The sequence below is a fragment of the Thunnus thynnus genome, chromosome 20 (genome assembly GCF_963924715.1).
Source record: "Thunnus thynnus chromosome 20, fThuThy2.1, whole genome shotgun sequence".
In the NCBI taxonomy this organism is placed as follows: domain Eukaryota; kingdom Metazoa; phylum Chordata; class Actinopteri; order Scombriformes; family Scombridae; genus Thunnus; species Thunnus thynnus.
Genome location: NC_089536.1, coordinates 11,439,448 through 11,456,082, shown reverse-complemented (window position 1 = coordinate 11,456,082; position 16,635 = coordinate 11,439,448). Strand labels below are relative to the sequence as shown.

The 16,635-nt window shown below is 38.3% G+C and overlaps 2 protein-coding genes across 2 annotated transcripts; one reads left to right on the top strand and one right to left on the bottom strand.

Moving 5' to 3' along the window:
- Window positions 1–192: 192 nt before the first annotated feature.
- On the bottom strand, window positions 193–11,786 carry ascc1 (activating signal cointegrator 1 complex subunit 1). Its single transcript, XM_067575792.1, has 10 exons — window positions 11,500–11,786; window positions 11,267–11,369; window positions 11,033–11,130; window positions 10,773–10,951; window positions 10,549–10,682; window positions 9,763–9,882; window positions 9,517–9,641; window positions 8,819–8,892; window positions 6,928–7,045; window positions 193–370 (listed from the first exon to the last, which is right to left on the bottom strand). The coding sequence occupies exons 1-9, from the start codon at window positions 11,612–11,614 to the stop codon at window positions 6,929–6,931; spliced, it is 1,065 nt and encodes a 354-aa protein (XP_067431893.1). The 5' UTR covers window positions 11,615–11,786; the 3' UTR covers window positions 193–370; window position 6,928.
- Window positions 11,787–11,889: 103 nt separating this feature from the next.
- Window positions 11,890–15,618, top strand: anapc16 (anaphase promoting complex subunit 16). Its single transcript, XM_067575794.1, has 4 exons — window positions 11,890–12,038; window positions 12,331–12,484; window positions 14,764–14,838; window positions 14,937–15,618. The coding sequence occupies exons 2-4, from the start codon at window positions 12,343–12,345 to the stop codon at window positions 15,044–15,046; spliced, it is 327 nt and encodes a 108-aa protein (XP_067431895.1). The 5' UTR covers window positions 11,890–12,038; window positions 12,331–12,342; the 3' UTR covers window positions 15,047–15,618.
- Window positions 15,619–16,635: the final 1,017 nt, after the last annotated feature.

The following is a 16,635-nucleotide window of genomic DNA, read 5'->3' as shown; positions in this document are numbered from 1 at the left end:
ATCGTGGCTTTACATATCCTCATATGACAACTCTTCAACTCTGTGAGGATCGCTTCAGGAATTCCTGGTACAACCATTAATAACAGTCTAAGGGTGGCTGCTTTACACATTTATTTACTTCTCCTTTATTTAAACAGAATGTTAAAATGTAGCAGCACCTGCCACTGAGAGGAAAAACAACACAAGCAAATGTCATTTTTTTCTGTTTTAATTCAGCAAACATTCAGTAAAGATGCTACGGCACTTTGTTGTTAAGTCCATTCATGTTCAACTTGTCCCAATCTGAAGGAAACGGTGCTTTATTGTCATCAGTGTTTTTCTTCATCAGCTGACCACGCTGCAAACTTTTTCATCCTGCTGCCATGTTCACCTGCAACACAAAATCAGTGATCATAATTTGCACTTTACAGCACCCTAGGACTGCAACTATTTTCATCAGTGATTAATCTGTTTCTTTTTTTTAAATTAACTGGTACATTAGTCTGTAAAATGTCAGAAATAGAAATAGAGAAAAATGCCCTTTATGATTTCTGAGAGCCCAAGGGAGTTTGTTCAAAACTGCTTGATTTGTCTGATATAAACCAAAAATAAAGCAGCAAATACTCAGATTTAAGAAGCTGTAAATGCAGGAACAAAAAACATTAAAAGACAGCCTATATATTTTACATTTTCATTTATTATTATAGTCACAATATCAAATCATAAACTAATATGATATAATAAACACATTAAATAAACAAATGTCACTCCTGTATTTTTTCTACAGCAGCCATATTGATGCTTGCTGGTGAAGCAGCAGCTGCCTCTGATAGGTGCTCAGTCGCTGTAAAGTGAACATGCAAAAAAACAAAAACAAAACATGTAGCCTGAAAGCAAATTCCTGGATAGGAGAACCGTCAGAAGAAGTATTTTTGAAAGTTGAGGAGAGAATAAACCACATCGGGAGGCATTTAATAAGTAATCTCAAGTGAGATTAAATGGAGCTGCTATAAATGTGTATAGATTTAATTCAATTGGATTCAAACTGGGTCACACAGCTATTAAAAGTGCCAAGTTGGTTGAGAGCAGTCTGACAGGCAGTTTGCCTGGCGAGTACTGTAGCTGCTGTTTTGCACTGCGGGCAGCTGCTGCAAGGAAGAAAGGGAGTGCAACACCTTTTTCAATTAAATGTACACAATAGAGAGAAGCTAGCTAATATTCTGAACTCTAGACATGCTCCGTCTCGGCAGATGATTTATTTTTAAGGTCTGTTTTATCAAGCTTATACCAACTACTATAAATGACAAATCCCCATCAGTCTCACTCTGCAATCCACCAACAAGAAACAGCGTTAAGTGTATGTATTAAGGGATTTCACACTGCTACACTTTGGAGAGGATGGATAAAACACTTGAAGTCAGGAGGAGGATTTGTTTAACAGTTTATAGCTTCTAATAAAAAGAGACTTTACAGCAGGGAATCTTAACTTCTGCATATTAAACCTGGATGGATCATAGTGTGGGCGTCCTCCAGCGTTGACGCAATCGTTCAATCAACAGACGGTTAATTGACAAATACATGTCACTATGTCATCATTTTAGTTTATAGTGACAAACCCACAGATAATTATCACCGACTATGCAGTTCCCCTCAGTGCTGTGGAGGGTTTCAGCATCGTTCAGTTCATTGTTTCAGTTTTATGGCCCACAACTTGACTGTTTTGGTTCAAACAGGCCGTCATTTCCTAAAAAAAAGCTCTGATGCAACCACTGTACACAAGCTGCCCAGCACCAAACAGCAAAAAAAACAACGTTAGCAACTAGCTGATGAACACAGAAGAGCATTTAGTAACTAACGAGCCACATATTGCACTCAAGAGTTGGTAGAGAACCAAACGGAGACAAAAAGGAGAGTGAATACTGGATATTATAATATTGTTGCTCTGTGTCTGCTGGATGTGTAAATAGGCAAAAGTTGCTGCAACAACTTTATTTGTTAGCTGATAATATATCAATATTGTGTTTACAGCTTGTTCTGCTGCCCCCATGTAGCAAAAAAAAAAAAAAAGTTAATGAATGAATCAGTACAACTTTAATATCCTGACTGACTAAATTCATTTGAAATTGAAAGATCCTCTCCAGACGTGTTTTAAGATATAAATAAATAATAATTGAGTAGTAATTTGTGTCCAATTTGTTTATTTTTCCACAAAAAAAAAAGTTCAAGTACCTCATTAGAATCCTTAGAATAACATCTACTGCTTCTCCCTCATTGAAAAAATCCAGAAACTATGAATGGGTTTAGAAAGGTTTAACTGTTGGTCCGTTCTCAATGTTTGTGCACTGGAGGCTTCAACTTTCCACATCACACTTGTGTAGATTGCATTTTGTACGACGATTGTCTCCAAATTAGTTGTGATGTCACAAATCATGCTTGTGGGTGCACATGTTAAACTCAGATTTAAGGTGAGCACTGATAAACTTTGCACATACATCATTCTGCACAGTGAAGCTCAAATATCTAAGTGAAAATATGTTTTTGAGTGGAGGGGCACTTTAAATAAAGATGTTCATCCTACCTCCATAGTCCTTAATAGTTGTGTGTTTCAGTGCTGATTGATTTCGACAACGATCGCCAAAGATTTTAATAAACGATTAACAAAAATGCCAAACAGCCACTTGTTTCTAATGTGGCGATTTGATGATTTTTTTCTCTTTTATATCCAGAAAATATCCAGCAAATTGGATATTTTGTGGTTTTGGACTGACAAGCATTTTAAAGACTTCACCTTGGCACAAACATTTTAAAAGAGATGAATCCATAATAGAAATAATAATTAGCCGCAGCCCTATTTTAAACTCTTATTGTGCAAAGCGTACACAAAGTCAACAGCAGCTCTGAATCACTACCTGCTGTTCAAACACGCTCGGCTTTGTGCCTCTCCTCTCTGTGTGAATGCCTCCAGCAGTAAACAGACACAGACAGCTGCAGGCAGCCTCCAGACTCAGCACTCTGAATGATAAAGAGCTGCTGCAGGGATCACCTGCCGACTCGCTGGAGACACAGATTAGACATTTCAAATACTCTAGCCTTGGCTGTCCGTCAAGGCCGCTCATGCCCATTAGTGACAGAGTGATTAGTGTGAAATTCAAACAGTGGTGACATTCAACCGGAGAGTCACATCCGACATAAGAGAACAATCCAAGCAAGGCGCGCTGTCATATTTCACCACTAACGATATCCAATTTGAAAGATTCGTCGGCTTTTGTCGAGCAGGATCATTTAGAGAGCCCCTTTCTGGCTACTAGTGGTAAGATGTGTTTGATCAATCAAAAGGCCTTCTTAAAACAATCTTAGGATTCAAGCTTGTTAAGATAAAAAACATGACACTAGGAGTATGAAGCTACCTGCCCGAAATGCCATCTCCGTGCTTCCTTGCTGTCAAGTTCACCCTTTTCCCGTCTATCGGTTAATTGGATTTGGTTTAAAATATTCAATGCGTCGCTCTGCTAAATGAACCTGAACAACATTTGTGCCCTTAGCGTGACCTTAAAAAGTAATTAGAAATTATCAATTTCATGTGTGTTCTTAGCTACTCTGAGCATGCAAATCAAACATATCTACTGTATTAAAAGGTTACGTCTGTCAAACATCATCTTTTTTTTTTTTTTTCTCTCCAGCAGATGTTAACGTCAGCCCTCCTGAATGAAAGCTTAATTTCTAATTACGCTATGAAAAATTGCACAGCGAGGTTCTGAATATCAAAACCTCCAAAATGTGCTAAAAAACTTTGACATTGATCAAGTAAGACCTATTTCAAACAGCCTTTGCATAAAAAAAAAAAGGCTACTTCGAAAAACTGGCATGAAATTAAATATGCAAATTGGATAGAGGCCTAAACAATACTCAGTCGAGATAACACAAGACTTCGGTTACAAAACACGGCATGAATTCTTGTTAATGAAGGGTTCAATGCAAGTTTTTGGAGTGTTTTGGGCTCATCTAAGTGATTGCTTTGCTTTCACTTCTTTTGAAATTCAAAGCGGTTTCTTTCCACACTTTTAACACAGAGAATAAAGACAATTTTATACAGAGAATAGATTGGAAAATAAGTTCTAATCATTTGGTTTTACACTGCAAACGCTTGTTTTTAGTGGCATAGTAAACCAGCTGTCTAAACATACAGCCCATTTGACTCATCACACACACACATGCTTGTAAAGAAAACTAAACTGTTTAACATTTTAATTAAAATTTAGCTCTTGTGTCCTGTTAGATCTTCAGAAATAGGGATGCAGATCCGCGGAGGAAATAGGTATGTGGAGACACAAACTGACACTCGGGTCTCATTTATCAGGCTTATTGAAAGAAACACATGCAAGTCTCGAAATCTCAAGGGTCAGGTTGGATGTTCCCGCAGCAGGAAGCGCAGAGCTGACTAATTAGGGTGAGAGATGTGGCACGGACGTAAAAAAAAAAAAAAAAAAGCTCGCCCCACAGACACGCATCGCTACATGATTTTGTCAGGAGTCAGTCCAAACCCTTTTAAATTGCATTAATGTGGATGTGTAGAAATCAAACAAATATGTACCAGAATGTGACAAAAATGCATCGAATCCAGTGTTTAACTGTGAAAAAAAAAAAAAATTCTGTCATTTATCAACTATAAATGCCAAATATTTGCTAGTTCCAGCTTCTCAAATGTGAGAATATTCTGCTTTTCTCTATTGCGTTCACTATTATATACCGAATATATTTTGGTTTTGAACTGTCGGTCGGATAAAAAAAGGCATTTAAAAAGGTGTCACCTTGGGTTCTGGGAAACTGTGACAAACACTTGTCACTATTTTAAGAGATTTTATGGACGGATTGTTCAATTAATGGAAAAAAATAACACCCACATATGGCCATTTGAATAAACACGTAGTCTCAACATCCACTGAAATCTCTTGACAAATTAAATCTGTCTTCAGTTTCTGAGTCTGCCTGTGGATGACGTATGTTCCTTCATGTGTTTTCAGCACCATCATTACTGAGGACATCTGCCCAACGCATCCTTAATTATGTCCCTGCCAACAGAAACAAGGATGCACAGTCTCAATGAATTTAATTAACTTGCAAATCATCTTCCCCCTCTCTCTCTCTCTCTCTTTTTCTCTTTGTGTTTGTGAGCAATAGCATTGGCACTTCCCAGAATCCTCACCATATCCGTTACCTGAGAGTGGCGTTGAACAGGATGTGTACTCCTGACCCACTAACAAGCATGCTCTCAGCAGACAGGGAGTGGATAATTAGGACCCTTTCCTGGGTCAGAAAAGATAAATTTTATGCCAGAGTCAATGCACGGTCGGCTCGCCCGGGCGGCTGTTGTCCGGTGACGAAATTTGCATGTCCCTGTCTAATGGCGTCTGTTGACAATACTCCGGGAGCACAGGGGGGGGGGAGGAGAAAAAAAAAAAAAAGTCAGGCCACTGCTGAGATGGGAGGGAGGACAGGACAGGATGGCGGAGCTGACAAACAAAAAGCGCCCTCAGTTTCCATCAGTGTAACTTTTGGCTGCTCTGTGATCGCCCTCCTGCATGCAAAGCAGAGAGCATCACCAGCTGAGGGGAGGGCTGAAAAAAAAAAAAAAAAAAAAAGACGGCGAGAGAGCAAGTGGCCAAGCTCTGTGTATGATGTCTGTATTTGCTGACACACTCGACAGACGGGGAGTGGGAACAAGGTTGCGGTCCGTGTGGGAAGGGGGCGGATAAAAGAGATGGAAAAAAAAAAACAACAACCCCTGACTGGTGTAATAGATCATGTCAGTGACGTATTAACACATTCATGAGGCGGTGAGATGAAAGGAAATGGGTAATACTTGGTTTCGACTTCCAGTGGTGTCTGGATGAGAAAAGATTAGTGTGAAACTCAACCGGAATGTTTCAACAGCTACGAATGAAGACGATTTGTTGTTTTTTTTTATTATATACTTGCTCACTCGTTACATATTTAGTCACGCAATCTCTTCGTAAATGTATGAGTATCTCAAAATAGAGCGGCGGGAATCGGAAGCTGAGGTATAGCGAGACCATTTTGATCAGCTATTCCAGCTATCATGCAGGTAAGAGAGAGCAGGAAAACTCCTTAAATAATTCACAACACGCCTGTAACACTTACTTCCTGTATGCACAGCCTAAACATTCATGACACGTGCCAGCTAATCACCTCACAAGAATGACCAGGTTTCTTTTTTTTTGACACCTACAGGGATAACACTTTTCTTTGGATGTATTTTACATCAACAAAATGTCACTTATTATATATTTATTGCATCTCTACAGACGATGCAACCCTAACTCTGCCCTTAACTTGACCCAAGACGATTCCACCTCTTACTCTGCTATAACAGAACCACAAAGTAATAAAGTGACTTCCATCCAATCCTAAAATCTTTCCATAGTGAGCTAAGTTCCCAAACTTTAAATGGTAAACTCATTCCATTCTCAAAATTGACACAGAAGTATTTAAAGGTAAACAGTGAAGTTTTTGATGGAAGTTCTAGCGTTATTTCATGTTTTCTTTTGATTGCCTGCTATATTACAGTGTATTTTGTGTCATTTACTTTGATGTTGTTGATTCAGGTTCCCTAAAGACAACCAATCGCCTGGAGAGTAGAGTACAAAATCACTGCCTAGAGCATTTCAGAATGGATTTGCACGCATGTTTCATCTTTTGAATGAGCCTTAGTCTGAAATTTCAATCATTCTGCACTCTGATCATTTCATTTTTTTTTTCCACATCAACTGTTCCAAAGGGGGCTTTTAAAAACAAAGAATTTGGTTCAGATACAGGCGTATGAGTAGTTATTTGCAATAAAAAAGAAAAGAAAAACGATGCTGCCACCTACTGGACAAAACAATCATGACTGCAGTTAATAATTTCCCAACTCAGAATATGCAGTATTACCTCAACAGAAGTTGATGCTTCCAGCAGAGGTGTAGTAGCCTGTGCAGTCTGTTGAATATCTCTGGGACAGCAAGACAGTATTCAGCTCGAACTCTCCGAAACGATAAGCACCAAATGTCTGTAATGTAAACAGTAAACATCTTAAAATCATGAAACTTTATCATCATTTTTTAGCTTATTTTGAATAACGTCCATTCCAATAATAATGTCATCTAACAATTAAATCATCTAGAAAAGTATCACTATAATTAAAAAGTTGGCACAACTTGTTAAACTGTACGGGGAAAAGAAGATAAGCTGTCACTCACAAACATGGTGTTACCATGGTTACAGGCGACAGAGCGTTTGCTAGGCACCCTTGTTTCATTTTCAGAAAAAAGAATATCAAGGATTTTGTTATTCAAACACAGACTGACTGTGTACCGCAGAGGAAAGGGAGTTGAATTTCAGAGCTTTTTTTTTTTATTTTTATCTGCAATCTGTGTCAATTTGGTGCCACATTTCAGTTGTTATTTACAAAGGAGCAAGAACTGCACATGGAAGATTTTACAGCCTGGCTCTGACAGCCATTTCTTAAAATCAATCAAAGCTCTCCTCTTTGAGCTGGGGTGTATTATTGTTCTTGACTTCAGAACAAGATCCCAAAGAAGTTTAATCAATATACTGTTAAGGAGGCCACTCTAAAACTTTCTAGCTTTTCCTTTCCTCTTAGCATCCTGTATTTGAACATTTTGGGTTAAATGTTGAAATCTTACACAAGCGTTGTGGATAAAATTAAAAGTAAATTAACTGGAAATAATTGATTAAGCACCTGCATTAAACATTTAACTTACAACTGATACCAGGACTGTCTACATGTTGTTCATATCCAGTATGTGCACCAGATCAGTTCTTCTAACATTAAAATGTAATTTCTATGTAACATAATGTTGTCTGTCAGACACTAGACGACTTTGAGAGAACCCTCTAATTCAGTAATGTCATATAAACACATAATAAAGCACACAATAGGCCTTTTTCACAGATTGCATACTGACGTGTCGCTGTAGGAAAAGCACAGGTGTAAATAATTAAATTAATGATGTCTGAAATTCAATTTAGCTGCCTCAGTCTCAGGGTCCTGGTATTGTTCCTGCTGGCTCGCTGTCATGGCCTACTGAGACTCCTGAACAGAACTGAGCCATCGTTAATGTAATTTGTAACACCTGCGCTTTTCCCACCATAATGAGTCAAAATGTCTGCTGTGAAAAAGGCCAATGTAGACATTTTAGCCAAAACAGAACACATAAACAGGGAAAGTCATGAATATTAAACATGTTTGTGATTTGAAATTGGGGCAACTATGACTGGCTCCTAAGTAGAGGCAGGTAAACATTTAATTAGATATTTCACACTACAGCTAATTGGGGAATAAAATCATTTAGTCAGCGAGAGTGGATCAACCCCAAAACTAACCTGATTATTCTCTTTGCTGTTCCACCAAAAGACCCATTAATTGACAAGCTCTCATATCCTAATGGGACTGCAAATGCTTTGGAAATGTCAACCGAAGTTCAACATATCATGCCAGCATTCGTTGTAGAGTGTAATATGCTGCAGGTGCCTCATTGTAATTTCTTATTTCACTAAAAGTATTTCTAATACTTGAGCTTGTTTTCCTGAGATTTAACAAAAACTCTTCCAGGTAGTGCATGCAGGTACATTTTAGAGTGGGCCCGATATTTATGTAAAAACATCAGGTTTTTCATCTGGAATCTAGCAAAACCACACTAAAAAACTTCAGGTGCATTTGTCATCTAGTATTAACAGCTGTCAAGGAGTGAATACAAGTCTGGGTGCTTTGTAATTTAGTGGTATGTAAAGTAGCAGGCAAAGGTACATTTTGTCTAACCTTTAATATTTTCCTGGCATCAAAAGACTCTCTTTCGTTCATGGTTTGTCTTCCTGGGCCGCCCGTGTCTTCAACTGGAAAAACAGTGTAAAAGACAAGCTGAATAACGTCAAACAGAACCAAAAAATACACATATGTTATCTCCTGATGAAATAATCATGTTTACTGGTTGCTATAGTGGGCAACAGTAAGGTGAGAATCAAGGTTATTTAGTTTGTGAAATCAGATCATACAGTTTCATGAAGCCAACAGAAACTAAGGAAGGATTAAAAAAAAAAAAAAACTGAATTTTAATAGGAGCTGTCCACATGCTGGTAAACATGGTCAGCGGTGACACGGCTGCTCCCTTGTGCTGTGTTGTTGGTCAGCCCAGTACAAATTTGAGAACTGGGGCTGGACTTGATCCAGGCCAAAATGAATGAAGCCATTGTCAGAGTACTTGGAAAACACACAGCTTGGTGCACATAAACAGAGCTGTGGCCAAACAGAGAGCTAGCTGCCTGATGCCTCTCTTTAGGAGTTTGTTGTTGGAGCTGTTAAAGACTCAGCTTTGTCGTCACTCCAGCTCCAGTGCAAGCCAAAAGATAATAAGGGGACATTGGCAAATAGGTTCAGGGCAGCGGCTACCAGTGTGATCACAGCGGGTCAATAACTTTCTTTACACAAGCTGCCCGTTAGTCTGTATGTGATGTCCTTACCTGTGGAGTCCTTTCTGAACAGTGTGTTCATCACAGTGCCGTGCAGCTTGACTCTGTCCCACTCTCTGACCATCTGCCCTGCTGACACAAAGTGCTCTACCAGCCGGTCTGCAATCACCTGCAGCCTGAAGAGCAGTGAAAAACTGTTATAAAATATATACTGAAAAGCAGGACATCAAGCAGGACGAAGGTGCAATAAACTTTAAAAAGTGTTTAAAGTGAAGGATTTATCACTGTCCCACTTACTTGTCAGTTCCGTCTTTCACGTTGACTTTGGCATACAAGACATCCACCATGGCTGGGTCATCATTCATATACTCTATACCTGTCACCTCCAAAGGCAGAGGTTTTCCTTCTGTAATATCCCTGATGGAAGACAGCACAAGGCAGATCTCAATGATGCAACACTGACAGCGGGTTTATAGTATAAAGTTGCCTTTAGAGTTCATTTTTATGTTTTATATATGTGACACTGACACTGTTAAGTAATAAAACAGCATGCAATGTACTGAAATGTATACATTTTTTCTTCCATATGTGTGGCACAAGGCAAATTTCAGTGGAATCTGCCAATAAAATGTAATCTTTTTTAATCTACATTACCTAATCTAAATCTAGTCTTGAAAAAGCTACAGTGACATAAATTCATTAGTTACTCAAGGATAAGTCTGGCGATAATCTATATTCCTCTTATTGTAAATAAATCAGTTGAAGTCCATCTCTCAATACTTTCCAGAATCCACAGCCTATATGTGGTCCTCAGTCCAAAGTCCATTTGTTACTATTGATATGTAACAAAAATGGTCACTAATATATACTTTCATTTTAAAAAAGGCTGAATAATTTCCTAAAACAGCAGGGCACTGAAGATTTTAGCAAACATTACCCAAACAGGACTGGAGTGTGTATTTGTTGGGGACTATTTTCAGCCGTTTCTATAAGGTCTTGTTTTTATCTCAAATAATAACAACAGTGTTTTCAGTGACACAGTTCAAATCATAGTATGATATAATAAGCTTGTTTGGCCCCAACCTGATGAAGTTTTGACAGTCCTGGAGGTGTTCACATGCTTTTCTCACTTCCGTGTCATTTAACAGAGCCAGGGTACCGACTGTCAGGTGGAGTTTTGCGGGGTTCTGAAAGATGCTTTCCTCAACTCCGTGGTCCTACACATCAGGTGTGAATTTAATTTGTGAATTAGTATTAATTATGGGTTTAATGAGCAGATCACAAACAACACATAGCTGCTACTGCACCTGTGAACACTGCTCCAAGACGTCATCTTTAAATTTCTGGAATCCCTCTTGAACTTTGGGGTCATTCAGAGGAAATGACAGAAAATGTGTGAAAGGCTGCTTTCTCCGGAAACTGTCAATGAGGACCTCAATGCGCGTGACTGCAGACGAGACCGCAGCTTTGTGGGAACCTGTGATAACTGTCAGGAGAAGGAAGAAAGTTGGGAGAAAATCTTTTGTTTCAGAAAGATCTAGTGTGATGATTTGCTCTTAATCCTCACCAATCTGTCCTTCCACGCCTTGTTTTGGGATGTTGATAGATGTCTTTGTGTCAGACTCCAGGCGTCTGCGTGTTTCTCCTTTTTTCCCAATTATGTATCTGTAAAACAACCAAGACACAAACACAGAGAACAACAGAAACACATCATGTTTCTCAGAAACAAAACGTCTTGTGCTTGTCAAGATGAGGAAGATACAGAACAATTATACTATTAGCATTTCTGAAGATAACTCACTTGTACAGAACACTTGGGACATCAATGGCACAGCGAAAACCTTTATCAGTCTGTTCAATGATGTGGGTATCACAGGTTTCATCTGCTGCAAGCTCTTCGCTCTCTAAGCATGGTCAATCACAAATATACAGACATATCATCAGTTTGTTTCTTTCTTAGCAGTTGTGGCTACAACCTGACAGAACTTTCTGTTGCTCCAAGTAAACAGACTATATTGACAGGTGTCAACTTACCTGGTGGTCCCATGTAGGAGAAATCCTCCTCCTCTTCATAACGTTCTTCTTTAATTACGTTCCTTCGATATATTCTTCCATTTATATTAATAAGTTGTGGACGCAAAACGTCCATAATGTAATAACGTCGACTAAACCTTGGCTAGCCTAGCAAGATAACGCTAAACAAATATCTAGACAGCTCGCTAGCAGCTTAGCTACACGAAAAAATATGTAATTTATCTTATATAGCCTTTTAAACACTACTTAGCAAGCTAACAACCTCGTAAGTTAACGTTCACATATCAACTCTCCTGGTTTACGGCACACAGGAGCAGTTGTAATGTGTTTGAAGATCTAATAATACGGAATTGAACCACCACTCGGTGAAAGAGAATCAGGGCAAACCATCCCCATGACTGTAAGATCTGTGCCGAAAATGCAGTTGCTTCAAACGTAAAGCGTTGCCTTTGTCGTAAACTAGTGGTAAGACAGCTAAACAAACAACAACGTCAACTGTGCGGATTTAAAGTCGTTATAAAATTATCTGGGCATTGACGGTAAGTCAAATTGCTAGAAAATGGGACAGTTAATGCCATTTTGTGGCTAGTAACATTAATGGTGGATGGTTATTGCGTACATTAACGTAATATGGATAGGTGGGGTTTCTTGTTAGCACCTACTAGCTGATAGCTTGTTATCTGAATCTAGCATAACATAACGTTACTGGGTTAACGTTGTTATTGTTGTTTCTAAGGCTTGTTTACCCAAACTTACACTGGACTCAGACTGGTAATCATGGTGACGACAGTTCATGTGATTTTTGTGTGTGTGTTTGTGTGTGTTTTAAAGTTTGCTAAAGCAATGGCAGCGTCTTCCTCGTCTTCTTCTGCGGGAGGTGTGAGCGGCAGCTCCGTCACCGGCTCTGGATTCAGTGCTTCAGAGCTCATCCCTCCTAGAAAAGTCCTGTACACATATCCTAAAGGTGCAGGTGAAATGATGGAAGGTGAGATAAGTAAAAACACACACAGCTAAAGGCATCTGTCTATAACTATCTCTCTCCTCCAATCTGGGCAGGTAACGTGAGAGTAACAAACTAGGCTATGTGCAGTATTTGCAACAGTGGTGGAAAGTAACTAAATACATTTACTCAAGCACTGTACTTAAGTACAATTTTGAGGTACTTGTACTTTACTTGAGTATCTCCATTTAATGCTACTTTATACTTCCTCTCCACTTCATTTCAGAGGGAAATATTGTACTTTATTACTCCGATATATCTACCCTATTTGACAGCTTTAGTTATTTCCAGATGAAGATTTTACACAATGGGTAGTATAACAAGATTTTATGAGTTGTCCTCAGTTCCACCAAATAGTTTCCCTCTAAAATTCTCACATGGTTTCATTTTAAGAAATGTGCAAATGATCCAATATTTCACCAAAAAACAAAGATTTTAGATAAATTCCAAAAACTGAAAACAGATTTGTGTGTCAGAACTTTCTTTTTTCTTCTTTTCTCTCCCATTAAACATCTCACGACCCTTCAGATTTATCTGATGACCCTTTGGAGGGGCCTGACCCTTAGATTGGGAACCACTGGATTAAACTAGTTAACTGTACATAAAGTAGTTCAAACTAGCTCCACCTCCAGCAGCTACAACAGTAACATGCTGCTTACACACTGATGCTTCAGTATTAATAATAAATTATGTCATATGTAATAATATATCAGTCAGGGGGACAAAATAGTACTTTTACTTTAATACAGTGCTTTTACACTGCTGTATTGGTACTTCAGTAAAGGATCTGAGTACTTCTTCCACCAATAATTTGCAATATATTGTTTTGTACTTTGGCTTCAGGTCATCCACATTGAGAACACACTGGGCCAGACAAGTTAGGCCCAGAGGTTTGTGCTCCTCATGTTATCATCAAGTTGAGGCTTGTGCATTGAAGATTACATTGAAGTCACAGAGCCGAGCATCTGTTTTTTTCTGAATGATTCATACAAGCCAAATTTTTAAAAAGGTCGACAACTCTTGCAGCTGTTTTGAAGACATTTCCAGATTCTTCACAGCCCCTTCCATCCAGCCGATACAAAAAGAAATCTATCAGCTGCATGGTCGAGATTAGCAACGATCACAATGTTTAACCCATTTTCCAAGTTGGTCAACCATACAAAGATGGCAGCCAGATGTGATGTACTTTGAAAAAGCTGGATATTTCTTCATAACAGCAGTATGTGTTTAGGCTTGTATTCATCTTTTAGAAAGACAGATGCTTTTCATCAGTGCAAAAGTCTCTAATCTAAAATTGATGATTACATAATTCACACAGATTGTGGATAACATCAAAGTTACATCACAAGGCTTGTGGTTAACCTCTTTTGGTTAGCTAAATTAGATCTGCAACTAATGATTATTTTCATTATTGGTTATTTTCCCACTCTTTTAGTCTATAAAATGTCATAAAAAGCCCAAGGTAGTGATATAAAATTGCTTGTTTTTTTCTGACCATCACTCCAAAACCCAAAGATACTCAGTCTACAGTCACATAAAACAAAGAAAAGCAGCAAATACTCACAATTTACCAGCTGAAACTATACAATGTTTCTCATTTTAGCTTTAAAGATGACTGATTGATTATCAAAACAGTTGCAGATTATTTTTATGTCAATTGACTTATCGATTCATTAACTAATCATTTCACCTCTCACTGAATGCCCACACAGCAGTATAAAATTTCCACTCTGCACATGTATCTGCATTAAATACTGTTAAAGCTTTTTTTCTTTTGTTTAACAATTCAGGGCTTAACCCAAAGCCAGCTGTTAGCCTGAGGCCAGGCACTGGCCCAACCTCTGGCTTTATTCTATAACTCTTCATTACTCTCCACGTAGGATTTGTTTTAGGGAGCAAAAGGTCATCTGGCTCTTTACTCCTACATTGATGCCTGTTAAGCTCAGAACACACTAATGTGGTTAGTTTGGCTTGGGTATAAAAGCACAGAGTGCTGTGAGGTGAAAAAACAGCTAACAAAGTGATGATTGGGACTGCAGTGATGCTGCAGGTCTCTTTGTGTTCCTGTTTTTGTCTCATTAGTATTTGGACTCAAAACTCTGAACAGCACATTTACATAATGATGAAATTTGCATAATATTTAACCTGAAATTTTGTTTCTGGAGTAACTTAAAAGCACCACATTTTTCTATTAGTCCAGTGAATATCATGGCTTCAATCATCTTCACCAACATTTAACTTTACTTTTGTGTTTCTGTTTTTAGATGGCTCTGACAGATTTTTATGCGAGTCTGTATTCAGCTACCAAGTCGCCTCAACACTGAAACAGGTTAAACACGGTAAGCCAGTAACTGTATATGCAAAAAAAGTGTTTGTTTTGCTTAGTCCGTGAAAAAACTGGTAGCCAAATGAAGTAAATTACTGTGTATTCTTTCAGATCAACAAGTGTCTCGAATGGAGAAACTCGCAAGCTTGGTGGAGGAGCTGGAAGCAGATGAGTGGCGATACAAACCAATTGAACAGCTACTGGGATTTACACCGTCTTAAATAAAAAGATCTAAATGCCTTTGGTTAATAAATAAGCCAAATGGAAGGTGAAGGTAAAGGGAAAGGAAATGATTTGTTTCAGTTCATAAATTATATTCCTTCTTTATCATTTTATTCTATATCTTAAGTGTGAAATATTATCGGGAGATACTGAATGTGAGATTTATTTTATCACTGTTACTATTGTATGAGAATGGTTTACTTTTTTTTTTTTTTTTAAACATGTAGTATTTGACAAACATGCTAAAATGAACAACAAATATCCTATCATATACTTATAACTAAACAATTTTGTAATATATTTTTGAACTGGTTTAGACTAATAAAGGTGTTTGCCAGTCCAATCTGTTCTTGGCCTCAATGTTCAAGCAAACAATATCTTTGGTAACACAATAAATCCCTTCAAATGAGGCATTGTGTTTGCACACAGCTGCACTGTAACTCATAAATCTGAAAACCTGCTGCCGGCTCAGTCTCTCCTCCTCTCTCTGTGGGCCCTCATCACTGCTCGCTCTAACAGCACTTGGAGCAAAACAAAGAGAGCCTCTAAATAAAGTCATACTTGGACATTCCTTGGGTCAGTTGCTGTTTGTTTGCTTGCTGTCGAATAGTTTGTCCTGTTGTTGACTGAGCTGAAATCTGAAACTCATTGTTATAATTGGCCCGTGTCACTTTTCTGCTGTGTTGACAGTGAGGAAAACATGCAGTTCTTGGTGTTTTTCATACAAATGAGGGGTGGGAACGAACAGAATGTACTGTTCTGAGTGTAAATGTCTAAGGACGGCCCTGGACATTGCAAGACACACCTCTAGCCGGAGCTTAATTTCCCTTTTGAGAGTTCAAAAGTTTGTTTTATAGCACATTGTGAATGCTTTCAAGGAATTCTCTTTACAAGTTATTTGCTCATAATTCTTCAGAGTTTGAAAGTGTTTTCTATTTTTACATGAGCTCCAGTATCAGTATATAAAAAGAGAACAAACTTTTTTTTTCTTTTCCTGATCTAAACTTTCTGCTGTCTCTTAATTCATAACATCCCTCTCGAGAACATACCGTGCTTGCACGTGTTTACATCTTTCAGTTCCTCTCTGCAATAAAGTACAGTACAGTACATCCACGCCCACTCACGTGTGGTAGAACAGCATATCTGGCTGCTCTCCAAAACTTTTCTTTCAGCAAACATTCTGCTTGCCATGTACAGAACAGTCATGTCACAGCCGGCAGTGGTTTCACCTTTGCTCTAAAATTGTTTTAGTTTTGTTGCAATTTGCTTTGTTTAGCCGTCAAACATACCATAAGTCACAAACACACATTTTTAAAACAGTTTTTCAATTTGATTCTCATGCAATGTTTGTTTTATGCTTTAAAACACTTTGATAGCAGCACCAGAACAGGTTTAGAAGCTTTATGTGACAGCAATGCATTATAGAGAGTGGGGCTGCAACTAATGATTATTTTCATTATCGGTTAGTCTATTAGTTGTTTTGATCTATTAAATGTCAGGAAATGGTGACTCCTTTATAAAGCCCAAGATGCCACCATAAATGTCTTGTTTTATCCTGACTAACAATCAACAACCTTAAGATATTCAG

Coding starts and splice junctions, on each gene's coding strand:
- ascc1 (XM_067575792.1), bottom strand. CDS start 11,614: ATGGACGTTTTGCGTCCACAACTTATTAATATAAATGGAAGAATATAT. Junction 10,683..10,772: donor TCTTGGAGCAGTGTTCACAG/GTGCAGTAGCAG, acceptor CCTGATGTGTAG/GACCACGGAGTTGAGGAAAG. Junction 9,883..10,548: donor GACTGTCAAAACTTCATCAG/GTTGGGGCCAAA, acceptor GTCTTCCATCAG/GGATATTACAGAAGGAAAAC.
- anapc16 (XM_067575794.1), top strand. CDS start 12,343: ATGGCAGCGTCTTCCTCGTCTTCTTCTGCGGGAGGTGTGAGCGGCAGC. Junction 12,485..14,763: donor TGCAGGTGAAATGATGGAAG/GTGAGATAAGTA, acceptor TTCTGTTTTTAG/ATGGCTCTGACAGATTTTTA. Junction 14,839..14,936: donor ACTGAAACAGGTTAAACACG/GTAAGCCAGTAA, acceptor GTATTCTTTCAG/ATCAACAAGTGTCTCGAATG.